This window comes from Mobula hypostoma, chromosome 8 (genome assembly GCF_963921235.1).
Source record: "Mobula hypostoma chromosome 8, sMobHyp1.1, whole genome shotgun sequence".
Taxonomy (NCBI): domain Eukaryota; kingdom Metazoa; phylum Chordata; class Chondrichthyes; order Myliobatiformes; family Myliobatidae; genus Mobula; species Mobula hypostoma.
Genome location: NC_086104.1, coordinates 56,320,485 through 56,338,980, shown reverse-complemented (window position 1 = coordinate 56,338,980; position 18,496 = coordinate 56,320,485). Strand labels below are relative to the sequence as shown.

Sequence of the window (18,496 nt, the reverse complement as noted above, 5' to 3'; positions counted from 1 at the left end):
GGCTTAGCATTTGTTAATGTAATTAAATTGCTGCATTACACTGTGGAATAGAAACAAAAATTGTTCAGATGAGAAATAGATTTTCAGACCATATGAAACAAGTGACGAATAGTTATATGGGTACAACATTAAAGGAAGAGTACACTTATATAAGGCAGAATAATTAAAATATTCCTTTGTGTACACAAGCAATACACACAAAATGCTGGTGGAACGCAGCAGGCCAGGCAGCATCTATAGGAAGAAGTACAGTCGACGTTTTGGGCTGAGAACCTTCGTCATGACTAACTAACTGAAAGAAGAGATAGTAAGAGATTGAAAGTGGGAGGGGGAGGGGGAGATCCGAAATGATAGGAGAAGACAGGAGGGGGAGGGATGGAGCTAAGAGCTGGAAAGTTGATTGGCAAAAGGGATACGAGGCTGGAGAAGGGAGAGGATCATGGGACGGGAGGACTAGGGAGAAAGAAAAGGGGGAGGGGAGCATCAGAGGAAGATGGAGAGCAGGCAAGAAGTTATCGTGAGAGGGACAGAGAGAGAAAAAAGCGAGAGAAGGAAGAAAGGGGGGAAAATAATAAATAAATAAATAAGGTATGGGGTAAGAAGGGGAGGAGGGGCATTAATAGAAGTTAGAGAAATTGATGTTCATGCCATCAGGTTGGAGGCTACCCAGACAGAATATAAGGTGTTGTTCCTCCAACCTGAGTGTGGCTTCATCTTGACAGTAGAGGAGGCCATGGATAGACCTATCAGAATGGGAATGGGACGTGGAATTAAAATGTGTGGCCACTGGGAGATCCTGCTTTCTCTGGCAGACAGAGTGTAGGTGTTCAGCGAAACCGTCTCCCAGTCTGCGTCGGGTCTCACCAATATATAGAAGGCCGCACTGGGAGCACCGAACGCAGTATATCACCCCAGCCAACTCACAGGTGAAGTGTCACCTCACCTGGAATGACTGTCTGGGGCCCTGAATAGTGGTGAGGGAGGAGGTGTGAGGGCAGGTGTAGTACTTGTTCCGCTTACAAGGATAAGTGCCGGGAGGGAGGTCGGTGGGAAGGGATGGGGGGGACGAATGGACAAGGCAGTTGCGTAGAGAGCGATCCCTGCAGAAAATGGTGGGGGGAGGGGATGGAAAGACCCGACGCAGACTGGGAGATCGTTTCGCTGAACACCTACGCTCTGTCCGCCAGAGAAAGCAGGATCTCCCAGTGGCCACACATTTTAATTCCACATCCCATTCCCATTCTGATATGTCAATCCATGGCCTCCTCTACTGTCAAGATGAAGCCACGCTCAGATTGGAGGAACAACACCTTATATTCCGTCTCGGTAGCCTCCAACCTGATGGCATGAACATTGACTTCTCTAACTTCCGCTAATGCCCCTCCTCCTCTTCTTATCTCATCCCTTATTTATTTATTTATTTATTTATTTATTATTTGTTTTCCTTTTTTTTACCTTCTCTCTCTCTTTTTTCTCTCTCTGTCCCTCTCACAATAACTCCTTGCCTGCTCTCCATCTTCCTCTGGTGCTCCCCTCCCCCTTTCTTTCTCCCTAGGCCTCCCATCCCATGATCCTTTCCTTTCTCCAGCCTTGTATCCCTTTTGCCAATCAACTTTCCAGCTCTTAGCTCCATCCCTCCCCCTCCTGTCTTCTCCTATCATTTCGGATCTCACCCCCCACTTTCAATCTCTTACTGTCTCTTCTTTCAGTTAGTCCTGACGAAGGGTCTTGGCCCGAAACATCGACTGTACTTCTCCCTATAGATGCTGCCTGGCCTGCTGCGTTCCACCAGCATTTTGTGTGTGTTGCTTGAATTTCCAGCATCTGCTGATTTCCTCGTGTTTGCCTTTGTGTACACATTGCTTACCTGATCTGACATTGTAGCTTTAGTTTCCATATATGCAAAAGGCTCATTTATAAATCTTGAATTCGTTCTGATACATCTTGCATAATGTGGCTGAGGTTTATGACGATTTGGTGACCTTGGACGTTGAGAGAGACGCTTTGTGCTATCCTGGATTCTGCTAAATATTCCTGAAGGGTCAGGGCTGAAACCATACCAACAAAACTGTTAATTAATTGTTTGCTAAGACAAGTTGAACAGCAAAAATAAACAAATAAACAGAATAATTTATGCCCATTTTAAGGCCAATGCATTTTACAACTAATTTATCTCATCCCAAATATAATATACAGTCTCCAACAGAGGAGGTTAGCAATTAGCTTGTTGCTAAGCATTTCTGCGATGTCTCAAATATGCCAATTCTGAAAGCAGGAGTGAGTGCTTGAGGGTAAGAAACCTTTTACCTCAAATATGCCAATGAAAGGAATGATGGAGATGAGGAATAGGATGCAAGTAGCGTGAATGAGAACAGCTTGAAGAGGAAAGCAGAAAAATGAGAGAAAGACAATGGCTAGGACAGAGATGGGCTCAGGCTATGTTTAGTTTGCTGGGCAAATTATAGAGCAGGGAGGCAACTGAATGAACTGTTTTCAGAATTAACATACTAACACATTTCCAAAGTACCTAGCAACGTTATTTGCCCACCTCCTTTATCAGAGACTTCACATAATATATGAAATCACAAATTATTTCCAACACAGAGGAAATTTCATAAACATAAATAATAATGCTTATTTGCATCATGAAAAACTTCTAATGCTGTGACAAAGGAAATAATACTCTTGAAAAATTAATGGAAATCATAAAAAAGGAAATGATTAGTGGTAAACTAAAAACCAACCTTGCCTTAAGGATAGTGATATGGGTTGAAAAGGATAGTATTTGCTGGAGATACGTGAAGAAACAGATTTTTCATGAGATCTGGAAAGAGTTGAGAATATAACCAGCTAAGCATCCTAAATGGGAAGTTTCCAATTTATGCAAGGCCACAGCAGAGCAATTTCTCTGTGTATATGACAACAATGGGCCACATGGCCAGTATCGTGCATTACTTCCAAAGTGCAAACTAACAAATACAATCTCCCTCCAAGCTCTTACAGTGGCAGTCCTCAACATGAGTTGCACGGATGATATGTTGCCTCCCAGGTGCCAGGGTCAGTGACGTCTCAGATCGCGTCTATAGCATTTTGGAGAGGGAGGGGGAGCAGCCAGATGTCTTGGTACACATTGGTACCAATGACAGAAAGGAAAAGCAATGAGGTCCTGAAGAGAGAATTTAGAGAGCTAGGTAGAAAGCTGAGAAACAGGACCTCCGTGGTAGTAATTTCTGGATTGCTACCTGTGCCACATGCCAGTGGGGGTAGAAACAGGATGATTTGGCAGATAAATGTGTGGCTGAGAAGCTGGTGCAGGAGGCAGCTTCAGGATCTTGGAACATTGGGATCTCTTCTGGGGGAGATACGACCTGTAAAAAAGTTGCACCTGAACCTGAGGGGGACCAATATTCTCATGGGCAGGTTTGTTAGAGCTTTTGGGGAGGGTTTAAACTAATTTGGCAGGGGGGAGTGAAGTGACTCAGGATAGGATGGATGGTAAAAAACGAAGACAGCAGGCAGTCAGACTGTCAGGAAAGGCAGGCAGATGATAGGACAAAATTGCAGTCAGCAGGGTGAATATCAGCAAATTAAGGAAGCAGCATCAAAAAAGGGCAGCAAATACAGTACTCAGAGTGTTATATCTCAATGCATACAGTATAAGAAATAAGGTGGATGATCTTGTTGCACTTTTACAGATTGTCAGGTATGATGTTGGGGTCATCACTGAATCGTGGCTGAAGAATGGCTGTAATTAGGAGCTGAATGTCCAAGCTTATACATTGTAACAGAGGGATAGGAAGGTGGGCAGAGGGGGTGGCATGGCTCTGCTGGTAAAGAATGGCATAAAATCATTAGAAAGATGTAACATAGGATCGGAAGATGTTAAACCATTGTGAGTTGATTTAAGAAACTGCAAGGGGAAAATAACCCTGATGGCAGTTATATATCCATGGTATTACAGGAAAGTTACTGGCATGGTTAGAGCATTGTCTGATTGGTAGGCGGCAGCGAATGGGAATAAAAGGATCCTCTTCTGGTCGGCTGCCAGTGACTAGCAATGTTTCACAGGGGTCGGTGTTGGAACCACTTCTTTTTATGCTGTATATCAATGATTTAGATGATGGAATAGATGGCTTTGTTGCCAAGCTTGCAGATGATATGAAGATTGGTGGAGGGGCAGGTAGTGTTGTTGAAACAGGTGGGCTGCAGAAGGACTTAGACAGATTAGGAGAATGGGCAAGAAAGTGAAAAATGAAATACAATGTTGGAAAATGCATGGTCATGCACTTTGGTAGAAGAAATAAATGTGCAGACTATTTTCTAAACGGGGAGAAAATCTAAAAATCTGAGATGCAGAGGGACCTGGAGTCCTTGTGTAGAACACCCTAGAAGTTAACCTGCAGGTTGAGTCCGTGGTGAGGAAGGCAAATGTAATGTTAGCATTCATTTCGAAAGGTCAAGATTATAAGAGCAAATATGTGATGCTGAGGCTTTATAAGGCAGTTTGAGGCCTCACGTTGAAAATTGTGAACAGTTTTGGGCTCCTTATCTAAGAAAAGATGTGCTGGCATTGGAGAGGGTTCAGGGGATGTTCACAAGGATGATTCTGGGAATGAAAGGGTTATCATATGAGGAATGTTTGATAGTTCTGGGCCTGTACTTACTGGAACTTAGAAGGATGAAAGGGGATCTCACTGAAACCATTCGAATGTTGAAAGGCCTAGACAGAGTAGATGTGGAAAGGTTGTTTCCCATGGTGGGGGAGTCTAGGACGAGAGGGCACAGCCTCAGAATAGAGGGGTATCCATTTAAAACAGAGATGCAGAGAAATTTCTTTGGCCAGAGGGGGAAGAATTTAGGGAATTTGTTACCACAGGCAGCTGTGGAGGCTAGGTTGTTGGTGTATTTAAACTGGAGATTAATAGGTTCTTGATTGGACACGGCATCAAAGGTTACGGCGAGAAGGCCGGAGAGTGGTGCTGAGGAGGGGGGAAAAAAAGGATCAGCCATGATTAAATGGTGGAGCAGATTCAATGGGTCAAATATCCTAATTCTGCTCCCATGTCTTATGGTCTTCAAGTACTAACAACCTTGGTTGTGAGTAGGTACAGGATCTACACTGATTCAATCGAGGATGGGATGTAGAGATCTGAGCAGTGCAGGGGCACCTGGCAAGGATCTAAATAATCACCATCTTCCTTCCTTTGCCCCTAAACGGGAAAAAGCCTGTCTTATCCGCAACATTAGCTATTGGGACCACCAGTTACTGTGGCATGGGTAAAGGTGGGTCCTTAATTTATACTGAAGCAGACCATCTTCTTGTTAATGCTATTCATACATTTTGCTGAAAGTGTCGCAATTGGATAAGTAAATTAAGTGACTGTGCAACTTCATGCAAATAATTGTGAAGTCCACTCTCCTCTCCTGTAAGATTCCTTCTTCTCCAGCCCTTTGCTTTGTCCGCTTATCGCCTCCCAACTTCTTACTTCATCGCCCTTCCCCCACCCACCTGGCTTTACCTATCACCTTCTAGCTTGTCCTCCCTCCCCTCCCCCCACCATATTATTTTGGCATCTTCCCCCTTCCTTTTCGTCCTGCTGGAGGGTCTGGGCATGAAATGTTGACTGTGTTTGTTCATTTCCATAGATGCTGCCTGACCTGCTGAGTTCCTTCAGCATTTTGTGTGTGTAGCTCTGGATTTCCAGCACCCGCACAATCTCCTGTTTATGAATTGTGAAGTAATAGCTGTTGGGTCGTCAAATTCTAATAGGACGTAAAGAGTAAATGACTGGAACCTTGGGAGCAATTGTACAGGCAGATCTTAAAGTACAAGTCCCTATCTGTCTGAAAGTGGCAACGCAGATGGAAAAAGTAGTGAGGATGTCCTTTTGGTATACCTTCCTTTTATAAAGCTGATGCATTCAGAATAAGGGGTGGGATATCATATTGCAATGGCCTTAAATATTGGTTTAATAACTTTGACTCTCCCTCTGGCTTTAAAGAGGTCACTCTTTCTGAAGGAAGAGGACGTGATCTAATTTTCCTTCAACTCATATAGGCAGGCAATATTGCCACAGCTACATACCCATAGTGCTAACTTCCCCATATTGCAGACAGTCTGCAAAGTCCTTAGGGAATTCTCCAATGCACAAAGAGCATGTCCCAATGGCTTATGCTCCTCACCAGTTGTGTCCAACCACCCCCCCCCCCCCACAATCTCAGCTGGAACTGTGTTGCTTGTACTGTCCCTTTGAGAATCTGCGGGTGAAATTTCACCCACTGTGCTACATGCTGAGAACTGTGAGAACTCTCACTTTATCAACAGGGAACACCAAACTGATAACAATGACGAAAAGCAGACAGTGCTGTTCTTTGAAACTTGCAAATTATTTCCTCAATTTTCATATGACTTTTGCAGCATTAGGGTAACTAAGTTTCTGAATGTCTGAATTTGTTGCCCACATGTTTGGCCGATACTCCGTCCAATATCAACATAATTAAACTGAATCATCATCAAATTGCTATTTGAGTGCTTTGGCTGTGCATTCTAAACCATTTGAATTTGACTGAAAAAAACAAAAAATACTCCAAAACAAGAAGCGTGAAAATCTGATAAGTAACTATGCTTGATTTTTTAAAAAAGTATTTGACAAAGGTACTCTTCTGCACCTCAGTGGGTGACTGAGTAATTAGTATATGCTTTACATTCTTCACCAGGAAAGCAGGAATCTTAAAACATGGTGATCCATTTCCACTTCAGCTCGATTCCAGCATTAAATCATCAATATAAAAATCATAGATCAAGCAGAGGCCTACATTGCACAGCCTGCCAGTGTAAGCACTTGCTGACTTACAACTATGAAACAATTATTGCTTGCTGTTAACATTTTTAATTTCAATACTTCCCATCTCTACCAATGATGAACTTGGGCTGCATTATTTAAATCAATCCTGACTAGGGGAATTGCTGTTCTGGCAATTTGCACGGCTGGGGGATGAGCTCGGCTCCTGGCCATTAGATGGCAAACACATTAACTGGGGACATGATGATCTTTGCTCTCAAAATATGTAAAAGAACTTTTCACAAATTTGTAAAGTGCCTGGTCTGATCTATAGATTTTAGTGGAATTTTGGCAGCTCAAGCGTATTGTACTCTGTGCACATTGAAGCCAAAGGTTGCTACCCTGGGGGAAATGGCATTGGTGTACTCAGTAATCAACAGAGAACCAAATTCCAGAGTAATACTGTCACTTTTTCAGCAAGTTCCATTTTGCTGGAGATAAAAATGGAATTTTAATTCAACCCTCTGAAACAGTCAAAGCTATGCACCTAAGGAAAGGAAACGGGGATATCAGGATAGGAATTAAAACATCATAAAATAATATCTATATTACAGAAAATAATCGTAAAAGGCAGGTATTTGGACCACACGATGGAAATGGCCAATACGTCAACATTAATAGAGTTTGAAAGGTAGTGGAAGACAAAAAACACAGTACTGATGACGTAACTGTCTACTCCTGAATAGTATAACAGCCACGACAAGAACAGAACAAATGTTTTGATGACAAAATAACACTGGGAGTCCAACTGCTTTCTGCCTTTACTCTCTTTCAGTCCATCAAACTCTCAATCACTGAACATAGCTTTCTGGCCCGACCTTAGCTGATATTGTCAACCTCTATAGTATGGTACTGTGTCTGTCCCCTTTCAGACCCATTTTTTGTCAGCTTGCTCCTAAAAAAAAGTCGATCTCAATGCCTCTAATTTTCCTGCACTGATCTAGTACCAGTCTGTACTAGGTGACTGCTCAAAATCTAATGTCCTCTATGCTCTTCCCTCTGGTTTTTGAAATGTTTCTAAATATTTCTGATGGAAACATTAAAAAAAAATTCAATTAGATTTAAATAATTTTAATTAGTACCATCTTAAAACACAAACAAATAATTAAAACACTCAAAAACTCAACACTGGCAAATGAGGTGAAATAATTCATCTCTTCTTAATTCTTGCTTAATTTTTCCACACAGGGTCATCAACACTATTCAATAACCATCCAATGCTGAGAGGTTGAATGCAAGGTGGTGTCAGAATTCCACATGATCAAAAACAGCAGTGTTTGACTGAGTCTGTAAGGATGTCAAAGAACTGCTGAGGCCCTAACTACTAATAAATTGTGGTTCCCCATGCAACTGTGACTGCCTGATTCCATCAATTTCTGGGGAAAAAAAAATTTTGTTTCTCATAATAAATTACTTTCCACTGCCAATCCTTATGCAACACAAATTTTTCACTGTACCTTGGTACATGTGAAACAATCTAACAATACCAATACTGTACCAATACATAAGCCATCTCCTTGGCAACTGCCCGTGGCTAATCTATATTGTTTGCACCCTTTGTGTCATATTTGACCTGGAGATAAGCATTTGATCTGATATTCACATTGGCAGTAAGATTGTATTCTTCAGCGATTTTCATGCTACCTCACTCTGCCTCAGGTTTATCTGCTGCTGACACCATCATCCATGTTTTATTCTGCACAGACCCATCTCTTCCAATGCATTCCATAATGTTAAACATTAAAAATAGCTGCCCAGATACTGACATACCAAATTTTGTATACCTATCATCACACTCCATGCTTTCTCCCTTACACGGACAGCATTTCACTTCCAAGTTCCTCATCAGTGTTTTCAATTCACTTCATGGGCCTCGTTCCTCTCTGTATTTGTAATATCATCTACTCACACAACCCTTTAAAAGATCTACACTCCTCCAAATCTGGCACTTGGCCCATTCTTGTTTTCACAAGATCCATCATACTTTCAACTGCCAGAGCCCATACCTCTCTTACTTCTTTACCTCAATTTTCTCCATTAAGAAAGTCCTTTAAAACTACTACTTTGACCAAACCATTGGCTTTCTGCCCAGATATCTCTCCCTTCACTTGGCTTAGCATTAAAATTCACTGGATAAGAACTTAATGAAAAACATTCTGATGTTTTATTATAAAAATGGTTGAAAAGTAAAAGCATTTGTTGTTGCAGATGGGTTGTTTACTCTGAAATGTTTGTAGATTGCTGATATAAATATGGTGCTTTTAGACACTGGTTCTCATTTGAATTACACTGTCCGTTACTTGCCAACAATCAAAATGATAAAATCTATTGTATAAATGTGTGACAGTACTAATGCTGATGTGATATTATTTCATACCCATATAATCAATAAATATGCATTACTCTAGCTAATAAACTCGAAGATAATGTGATACAATTCTACATCACTCTCTCTCTGGACCATATAAAATTTATGAATACTCAGCATAGTACAAGTTATAAGTGCAAATGCACGGAGATTGAAGCACCTGTATTAAGTAATAGTCTCGGCAACACCACATAAACAATAACACATAGGAACTAACACTTCCTTTGGCCAATGTCAGCTTGGAGAGGCAACTTGCCAAATTATAAATTTCAGAGAACTGAAATATAGCAGACCAACATATGGTTAAGATATCATCAGGCTGGTTTTCAAACTGAGAATTCTGGAACATTGAGAGAATTTCCTTAACACATCAGCCAATTCCACAGCATAATATCGGTGAAGACTGAAACTGTTGGTAACAGCTAACTGAGAAGCTGTCCTAGATCATTTAAAAATGTAATGGCTGCACAGACCAGTGAATATTTACAACAACCACACCCAACAGATGTTGGGGAATGGCCGATAAAATACAAAATCTGGTGCTCTTGCAATCTCGTGGTCTCTGCAATCTAGGGTCTCAATCAATTTTCCTCAAAAAAAAAAGCATTTCCTGTTTAATGATTTTAGTATTCCCTGATAGCTTTAATTACTTGGAAAAACAATTCTGTATCATTCATCAAATGTCTTCGGCATTGCAGGAGACTTTATGTGGGAGAAATAAAATGTTCTGAATTTCCAAGTCAGACTGGCCATGGAAAAAGAAAAAGGAGTACTGAGAATAATGTCAAGGAAATGTATAAAAGTATAATAGAGAGAGAGAAGTAAACAAAAATTGGAAAAGCTAAGAAAAGGGAAATGATAAATGGTGCAGTGACCATTTATTGACAGATATGGTTTGCCACATTTAACATCAAGTTTGGTTAAAAAAAATGGGTGCCACTGGAAATAGCACACCTATTGTAGACCCCCGTTTAAAATCTGTTTCTTTTGTAACTGCTAGTTAAATAGTCAGGCAGTAATAGAGCTTTCAGTTGACTCATACCATTGCAAGCATCTTCAGATGACTTCCTTGAAAACACAACATCGTTCGATGCCAGTATACCCGAGTTAGATTTTAGTGATTAAATTTAAAATTCCCCATTTTATGGGGAGTTCACAAGAGCTAATGTTTTTTCTTTTTGTGATCATATTTTCAGCTCCTTAGAATTGTGCATTCACACCTTTCTTCCTTTCCCCATTCCTTGTGTAGAATTATTACTTACACTAGCACAAATGCATACCATGTTACATTCCTGATACTATCAAACTCTGAATCACATATAACTAGCATTGTCACTTTGAATTCCTAAATATAGGATTGATTTAGTGAAGTAATGCAGCCCAGCTAATAGCCTGCCAGATCACCAGGTGAATGTTCCTTTCAGGCCTGTATGCATTTTGAAACCAGTTGATTCTCTCAGTCCCTACAGTCCATAAAGTGAGGAAAAAGATGGTAGAATCACCTCTTATACTTTCCTCTGCAAATCATGCACTCTCATTACTTGGAGATAGATCACCATTATCATGACTAAATGTGGAAAAAAAATACGCGTTTTCACCATATCTGTGCCTCTCGTGATTTTATACACCTGTATTAAGGTAGCACTCAATCTCCTACATTCCGAGGATTAGAGTCCCAGTCTTCACATCCATCTTCCTATAAAATCAGGCCGTCTGCTATCTGAATCATTACCCTAGTCCAAGCACCCAGGTACCCTTATTTATAGAGTTAAGCAAGGATGTTTACTTAAAAATCAGTCCCTGTATTCAAGTACATGACCAGTAAGTTAAATAGTAAATCAGGGCATCATTTGGAAAATAGTGGTGCTTTTGCCCTCTCGTGTTTGTTGAGACTACAGGGTTTTATTTTCATTTATCGGGTAGTTCTCTACCCTTTATTAGTCTAGTTTGGAACAATGTTGGAGGAGTGCAGTACAGAGAGTATACCGGTTCCTCCTCCACCTTGCTCATTGATGAGACTGCTCGGAACATACTCACTACTTATGGCTGGACACCGTTTGCTCTCCGCAAGCACGTTCCTGCCGATGCATTTTGTTGTCGCGGCTCGTGGGAATAAGTGATAACAGCCGCACTAAGCTCTGTCCGAAGTTTGCTCGCACAGCATTGATAAAGTTCACCTGGCAAATTTCATGTTGCCTGCCAGTTGCTAAGCTACGCGACTGCGTCTGCAACCGGGCAACCGGGCAACCAGGCAGCGCCTTGCACCTCATGGAGTAACTTGGGAGATCCTGTTTTTCATGATCATGTGAGAGTGTGTGTATTTTAAACTTTCAGAAGGTTACAAAATTCTTAATTATTCTGACTTTCGTTTCTTTATTTAGGTATTCTGCTCGGCTTTTGCATCGCTTTTGAAATCGAAGTGTTTTAAATGATTTTTTAAGTAAAGAAAGCAAACTGTCATGTGGCACAACCTGTAGCTCTCGTATTTAGTTCTGTTTGTATTTTACTGCGTTGGTGGGCGATATGCAATATATTCCAGCCTCGGCTGTCATTACCACTTCATACACCCTTTGCAGTCCACCGGAATGAAACGGGTTGAGTTTCAAGCATCGCTCCCACCCATACCCCCGCCCCCATCCCACACCAAGGGTTTCTAACACGGAGTTACTTTGGAAGTGATACAACATGGCAGGTAAGCTTGGGATTCAAAGTTGTGAGTAATATTTTCTTTCAAGGGCTGTGAAGACTGACGTCCCCTCAGAAAAGTCAAAAATATTGTGCAGCAAAGATGGCAAGAAGGACAGGCCGGTGAATATACAGGATAATTTGCTGCAAAATAGAAATATAGCAAAATCGGCAACAGATACTGATCTAAATGTACTGTACTTAAATGCACGCAGCATTAGAAATAAAGTGGATGACCTTGCTGCACAGCTGCAGATTAAAAGATATGACATTGTGGCCATCACCGAGTCATGGCTAAATGATGGATGTGATTGGGAGCTGAATATCCAAGGATACACAGTGTATAGGAAAGATAGGAAGGTAGGTAAAGGGGGTGGCGTGGCCCTGATGGTAATTAACGATATCAAATCAATAGAAAGAAGGGACATAGGATCAGAAGAGGTAGACTCCTTATGGGTAGAATTAAGAAATGGCAAGGGTAAAAAGACACTAATAGCAGTTATATACAGGCCTCCAAACAGCAGCCGGGATGTGGACTACAAGTTGCAGCTGGAAATAGAAAAAGCGTGTCAGAAGGAAAATGTCAAGATAATTTTGGGGGATTTTAATATGAAAGTGGATTGGGAAAGTCAGGAAGGTACTGGATCTAAGGAGAGGGAGTTTGTAGAATGCATACAGGATGGCTTTTTGGAGCAGCTTATCCAGAAGCCCACCAGGGGACTGGCTGTTTTGGATTGGGTGCTGTGTAACGAACCTGAGGCGATTAGGGAGCTGGAGGTAAAGGAACCCCTTGGAAGTAGTGATCATAATATGATTGAGTTCAGTTTCAAATTTGAAAAGGAGAAGCTGGTATCAGGTGGATCGATATTTCAGTGGAACAGGGGAAATTACAGTGGTATGAGAGAGGAACTGGCCCAAGTTGATTGGAAAAGTAAGCTAAATGGAGGGACGGCAGAGCAGAATTGGATGAAATTCCTACAAGAAATAAGGAAAATGCAGGAAAAATATATTCCAAGAAAAAAGAAAATCACGAATAGAAAAATGGCACAAATGTGGCTAACGAGAGAGGTTAAGGCAAAAGTAAAAGAAAAAGAAACCGCGTACAAGGAAGCAAAAATTAGTGGGAAAAATGAGGACTGGAAGACTTTTAAACACTTACAGAAGGAAACTAAGAAAATCATTAGGAAAGAAAAGATGAATTATGAAAGGAAGTTGGCGATTAACATAAAAAAGGATACTAAGAGTTTTTTTAAATATATGAAGAGTAAAAGAGTGGCAAAGGTAGATACGGGACCGATTGAAAATGATGCTGGAGAAATTATAATGAATAACAAAGAGATGGCAGAGGAACTGAATGAGTATTTTGCATCAGTCTTCGCAGTGGAAGACATGAGCAATATACCTGATAGCCAGAGGTATCAGGGAATAGAATTAGGTACAGTCAAGATTACTAGGGAGAAAGTGCTTGGGAAGCTGAGTGGACTAAGAATAGATAAGTCTCCCGGTCCGGATGAGGTGCACCCAAGGGTTCTGGAGGAGGTGGCTTTGGAGATTGTGGAAGCTTTGGAAATGATCTTCCAGGAATCAATAGACTCTGGCATGGTTCTGGAGGACTGGAAGGTCGCAAATGTAGTTCTGCTATTTAAGAAAGGAAGGGGGCAGCAAAAAGAAAATTACAGACCTATTAGTCTGACATCGGTGGTTGGTAAGATATTGGAGTCAATCCTCAAGGATGAGGTTATGAAATACCTTGAGGTGCATGACAAGATAGGCCGAAGCCAGCATGGTTTCATGAAGAGAAGATCCTGCCTCACCAACCTATTGGAATTTTTTGAGGTAATCTCGAATAAGATTGACAAGGGAGAGGCTGTGGATGTTGTGTATTTGGATTTTCAAAAGGCCTTCGATAAGGTGCCACATATGAGGCTGCTTAATAAGATGAGAGCCCATGGAATTATAGGAAAGATATTGAAATGGGTTGAGCATTCGCTGATAGGCAGAAAGCAAAGGGTGGGAATAAAGGGATCCTATTCTGATTGGTTGCCGGTTACTAGTGGTGTTCCACAGGGGTCGGTGTTGGGGCCGCTTCTTTTTACATGTATATCGATCATTTGGATTATGGATTAAATGGTTTTGTGGCTAAATTTGCAGATGACACCAAGATAGGTGAAGGAGCAGGAAATGTTGAAGAAACGGAAAGCTTGTGGAGAGACTTAGTCAGTTTAGGAGAGTGGGCAAAGAAATGGCAGATGAGATACAACGTTAACAAATGTACGGTTGTACATTTTGGAAGAAGAAATAATCGGGCAGATTATTATTTAGATGGGGAGAAAATTCAAAAATTGAAAGTGCAAAGGGACTTGGGGGTCCTCATGCAGGATACCCTAAAGGTTAACCACCAAGTTGGATCGGCGGTAAGGAAAGTGAATGCTATGTTGGCATTCATTTCAAGAGGAATAATGTATAAGAATAAGGAGGTGTTGATGAGGCTCTATGGGGCATTAGTGAGACCTCATTTGGAATACTATGTGCAGTTTTGGGCCCCCTATCTTAGAAAGGATGTACTGATGTTGGAGAGAGTTCAGAGAAGATTTACGAGGATGATTCCTGGAATGCAGAAGCTAACATATGAGGAGTGTTTGTCAGTTCTTGGACTGTATTCATTAGAGTATAGAAGAATGAGAGGGGATCTCATAGAAACATTTTGAATGTTGAAAGGGTTGGACAGAGTAGATGTGGAAAGGTTGTTTCCCTTGGTGGGGGAGTCCAGGACAAGAGGCCGTAGTCTTAGTATTAAAGGGTACCCAGTTAAAACAGAGATGAAGAGAAATTTTTTTAGCCAGAGGGTCGTGGATTTGTGGAATTCATTGCCACATACAGCTGTGGAGGCCCGATCATTGAGGGTGTTTAAGGAGGAGATTGACAGGTATCTAATTAGTCAGGGTATCAAGGGATATGGGGAAAAAGCTGGAAATTGGAACTAGATGGGTGAATAGTTTAGCTCATGGGGGACCTGCAGAGTAGACTCGATGGGCCAAATGGCTTACTTCTGCTCTTTTGTCTTGTCTTTGTCTTGTGATATCCTGTCTAGGATGTGTTACTTTGAGAAACATTTTATCAGGCTGGTGTGTTGGCAAACTATTCTGACTAACCCTGCCACCTATTCTATGGCATTGGATATATTACCTACACCTATGCGTGTCATAAGGGGGCATTGGGAGTGGACCCAAATGCAAGACACAGACACTGAAGTACTAGGAACAGGACTAGGTTTATCAAGATAGCAAGGAGAGTCAGGAAGAAATGATGCAGGTCATTGACACAGGTCCTGGACGAGACTAGGATTCAGGGCCTGGGCTAGCACTTGGGCTAGAAGCATAGGACCTGAACGTGGAACTAGGTACAAGGAGCCTGGACTAGGAACTCGGAACTCCAGAACCAGAGCCTGGACAAGGACCCAGAACCTGGGTCTTGACTCAGAACCGGAACCTGGGTCTAGGCGAGGACTCGGGACTAGGACCTTGGTGAGAACAGGACGTGGCTACAGGGCTGGACAAGGAACCTCCAGGGAAGGACAAGGCTCTTGGACTAGGTTTGGCTCGGCTCTTGGACTCGGCTTGGTTAGGCTCTTGGGTACGGAGCCGGGACTCTTCCTTGGAGCACAGGGTCGGGACTCTTTCTAGGATGCAGGGCCAGGATGACTGCCGAGGTAAACTGTTGAGGATTCGGTGGGGACAATCCAGCACCGGACGAGGAATCTCCAGCACCGGGCTGGGCGAGGACACGAAGTTCAGACTTGGACAGGGCTGGAACATGGTGCCTGGACTTGGTCTTGGAACATAGGAACACAGAGCCTTGGCTTAAGCACAAGAACAGGGAACACAGAACACAGAGTCAGGACCCCTCCTTGGGAACAGGGCATAGGGCCAGGACTTGTACACAGAACATGGACACTAAACACGGGGACACAAAGAGACAGTTCCAAACTCAACAATAGATAGTTCCTTATCTTGGCGTGGCAAAGCTCCAGTCTCACTCCGGCGGTTGAACTTGACAGGGATACTGACAAGGTTTCAGGCAGAAGGGGAGGGAACAATCCAGACACCAATCCCTGGTTTGCAGAGGTATTTAAGTGCCAGCCCAAAATGAGAATTAGGTGCCTCAATTAAGGCACCCAACAGAACAAGGGAGAAAATAGGAAAACCCGGAACAAGGATTGATGGACTGGACCGCAAACCAGAATGCAGACTTCACAGACCGGACCATGACAATATGTGACTTAGACGCTTCCTTCTTTTAACAGGGAATTCATGGAAGTGAATCTCAAAGATCTTCACTATTGTCAAGAGTGCAGTTTTAACCTCCACTGATTATTTTCCACCTGCTGAGAACAGTATGTAAAGAGATACACAGGTTTCAGAACCCTTTCAGAGCAAGAAGGTCTACTCAACCTAACCTTACACAACATTTTGTGTGCTAAAGACCAAAGGACAAATCCATATTTGTGCTTCACCCACAATACTTCCTTTGAAATACACACAAGCTTCACATCTCCCACATTGTGCCCATACCAGACACCGAAATAACAAATTTAAATTAGCATTGTCTGGTGTTCCAATTAACTGTGGTATTTTCCAGTTAATTTGCTTCATGGATCTTAGGAACCCATTGTTCGGAGCTGCATTTCAGACTTAATCCACAGTTCATATTTGAATCTGAAGACTAGTGGCCGAAGTTATTTGCTATATGTGCTAACCCCAAAAAACACTCTAACAGTAGGGAATTCATGGAAGTGAATCCCAAAGATTTTCAAGAGTGCTGTTTTGACCTCCACCTGCGGGGAACAGTACGTGAACAGACACAAAGGTTTCAGGAAAGGGTTTTTCTAATAGGAGAAGATATTGTTTTACAGTGTTGTGTTTAGCCACATAGTAAATTAGTTGATCAGTTCTGGGTTGTTATTTACAATCATAAACAGCATTTTACTGATTTGAATGACATTCTGAAGGGTGTATTCAATCTTTATTGTTGTTTCAGAATGGCTGCAGGGTAAGTAGAAACCAAAGGCATGCCGTTAATTGATGGCTGTATCTGAGAACTTTATAGAAAGAAGTCATGCTATCAAATTCCTATATTAGGAAATGCAGTTGGTTTGTTAAGGTCACGTACATTGAGATACAGTGGAAAAATGTTTGTTCCCTCTAATTTATTTTACAGCTGCACAGACCAACCCTTGCTCTGAGTAGGAAAGTTTGACATGGCCTGACTCTTTAATAATACATGATATAAATGACAATTCCAGCTGCAAAGGCAACAAAGGCTATGTGCATGGGAACATTTCAGCTCTTGTGTGCCTGCGCCCCTGCGCAGCTCTGAAGGAACAGACTTTGTGTGCTATCCAGGCAGGTCATTCCATTAAAAATACATTGGTAGTTCATCAAATGTTTACATCTTTAAGTTTCCAGACTGTTGCATTGTTTTTTTTTGTGTGTGTGTGACCTTTCTCCAAACCCCTCAGAACTATTTGGAAAGCTTTTAAACCTGGGAAAATTCCAAGTATTGGCATAATCTGTGTCACAAATTACTTTTCTGAAGAGCCTGGTTTCATTGAGTACTCAATGCTGCAAGTTTAGACGTCACATTACATTCATGCATCTCTTCTCACAAATTACAGAGATTCAATCTACATGTTAGCTGCCAAGTGAGATTCATGATCTGCTATTTCCTTGTTTGAGTTTTTACATGAGTGAAAAAAAAACATGATCTTAAGATTTCAGTCGCCAATCTGATGAATGAAATGGCTCTTGTTGTTCTCATCTGGAAGGAACCAATGTCTGGTTGCTTTAAATTTACTTTCAATTTACTTTCCATTTATTTAAAATTATTTTCACTTTTTTTTCAAATAGATTAATGCCAAATCCCATTGAAATACCTAACACAGTGTAGCAGTTGAATAAATGGAAGGAGGGGCAATATTGTTGTACTTCAATGCACAGAATTTCATTAAAGATTTGTTTTCAATTTCTATATGTTCAATTTTATATTTTCAAACATTGTATAAATGATTGAAATGATCTGGGCAAACAGGCCCTTTTAAATGAATTAGTATTCAGTATTTTACTTAAAATATTTAAGGAAAGGGTAAGAAATTCAATGGAGTATCAGTTTTTGAAGGAGTCTTGCGTCTGAAGTGTAACTTCTCGTTATGGATCTGATAAACCTCCAAGAAAACCAAGGGTGAATCAGGATTCACAGGATTTCTGAGAAGTTTCTTACAATAAATATATTTTTGCACAAAGATAAAATGTTCTCTTAAGGTAGCTCTCCAAGGTGAAGTGTATGGGCAAAAGTGGGGGCAAATATGTGTTTGAGAGTTAACTAATGGCAAATGCAAGTCATTTTGGATTGCAAGCTCCACAGAAAACTGAAGGGTGAGATCCAATGGGAAATCCATGAATTAAAGGAGAAATGGTGTATAGAAAGGAATATGATATTCATGACATGTAGATTCTACTACACGTGGCATTTATGGCTGGATACCTATGGGTCTACCCTGCTAACAGCCAAGCTCAGAGGTGAACCTATGAAGGACAGAGTAGTT

At 41.4% G+C, this 18,496-nt stretch overlaps 1 protein-coding gene across 1 annotated transcript in view; it reads right to left on the bottom strand.

Moving 5' to 3' along the window:
* The window catches only part of LOC134351146 (uncharacterized protein C2orf73-like), a 37,886-nt gene extending 26,406 nt beyond the window's left edge, over nucleotides 1-11,480 (bottom strand). The window contains 2 exon segments of the mRNA XM_063057261.1: nucleotides 1,868-2,048; nucleotides 11,248-11,480. Of these exon segments, the coding sequence (XP_062913331.1) occupies nucleotides 1,868-2,048; nucleotides 11,248-11,480 (414 nt within the window).
* Between the last annotated feature and the right edge of the window lie 7,016 nt (nucleotides 11,481-18,496).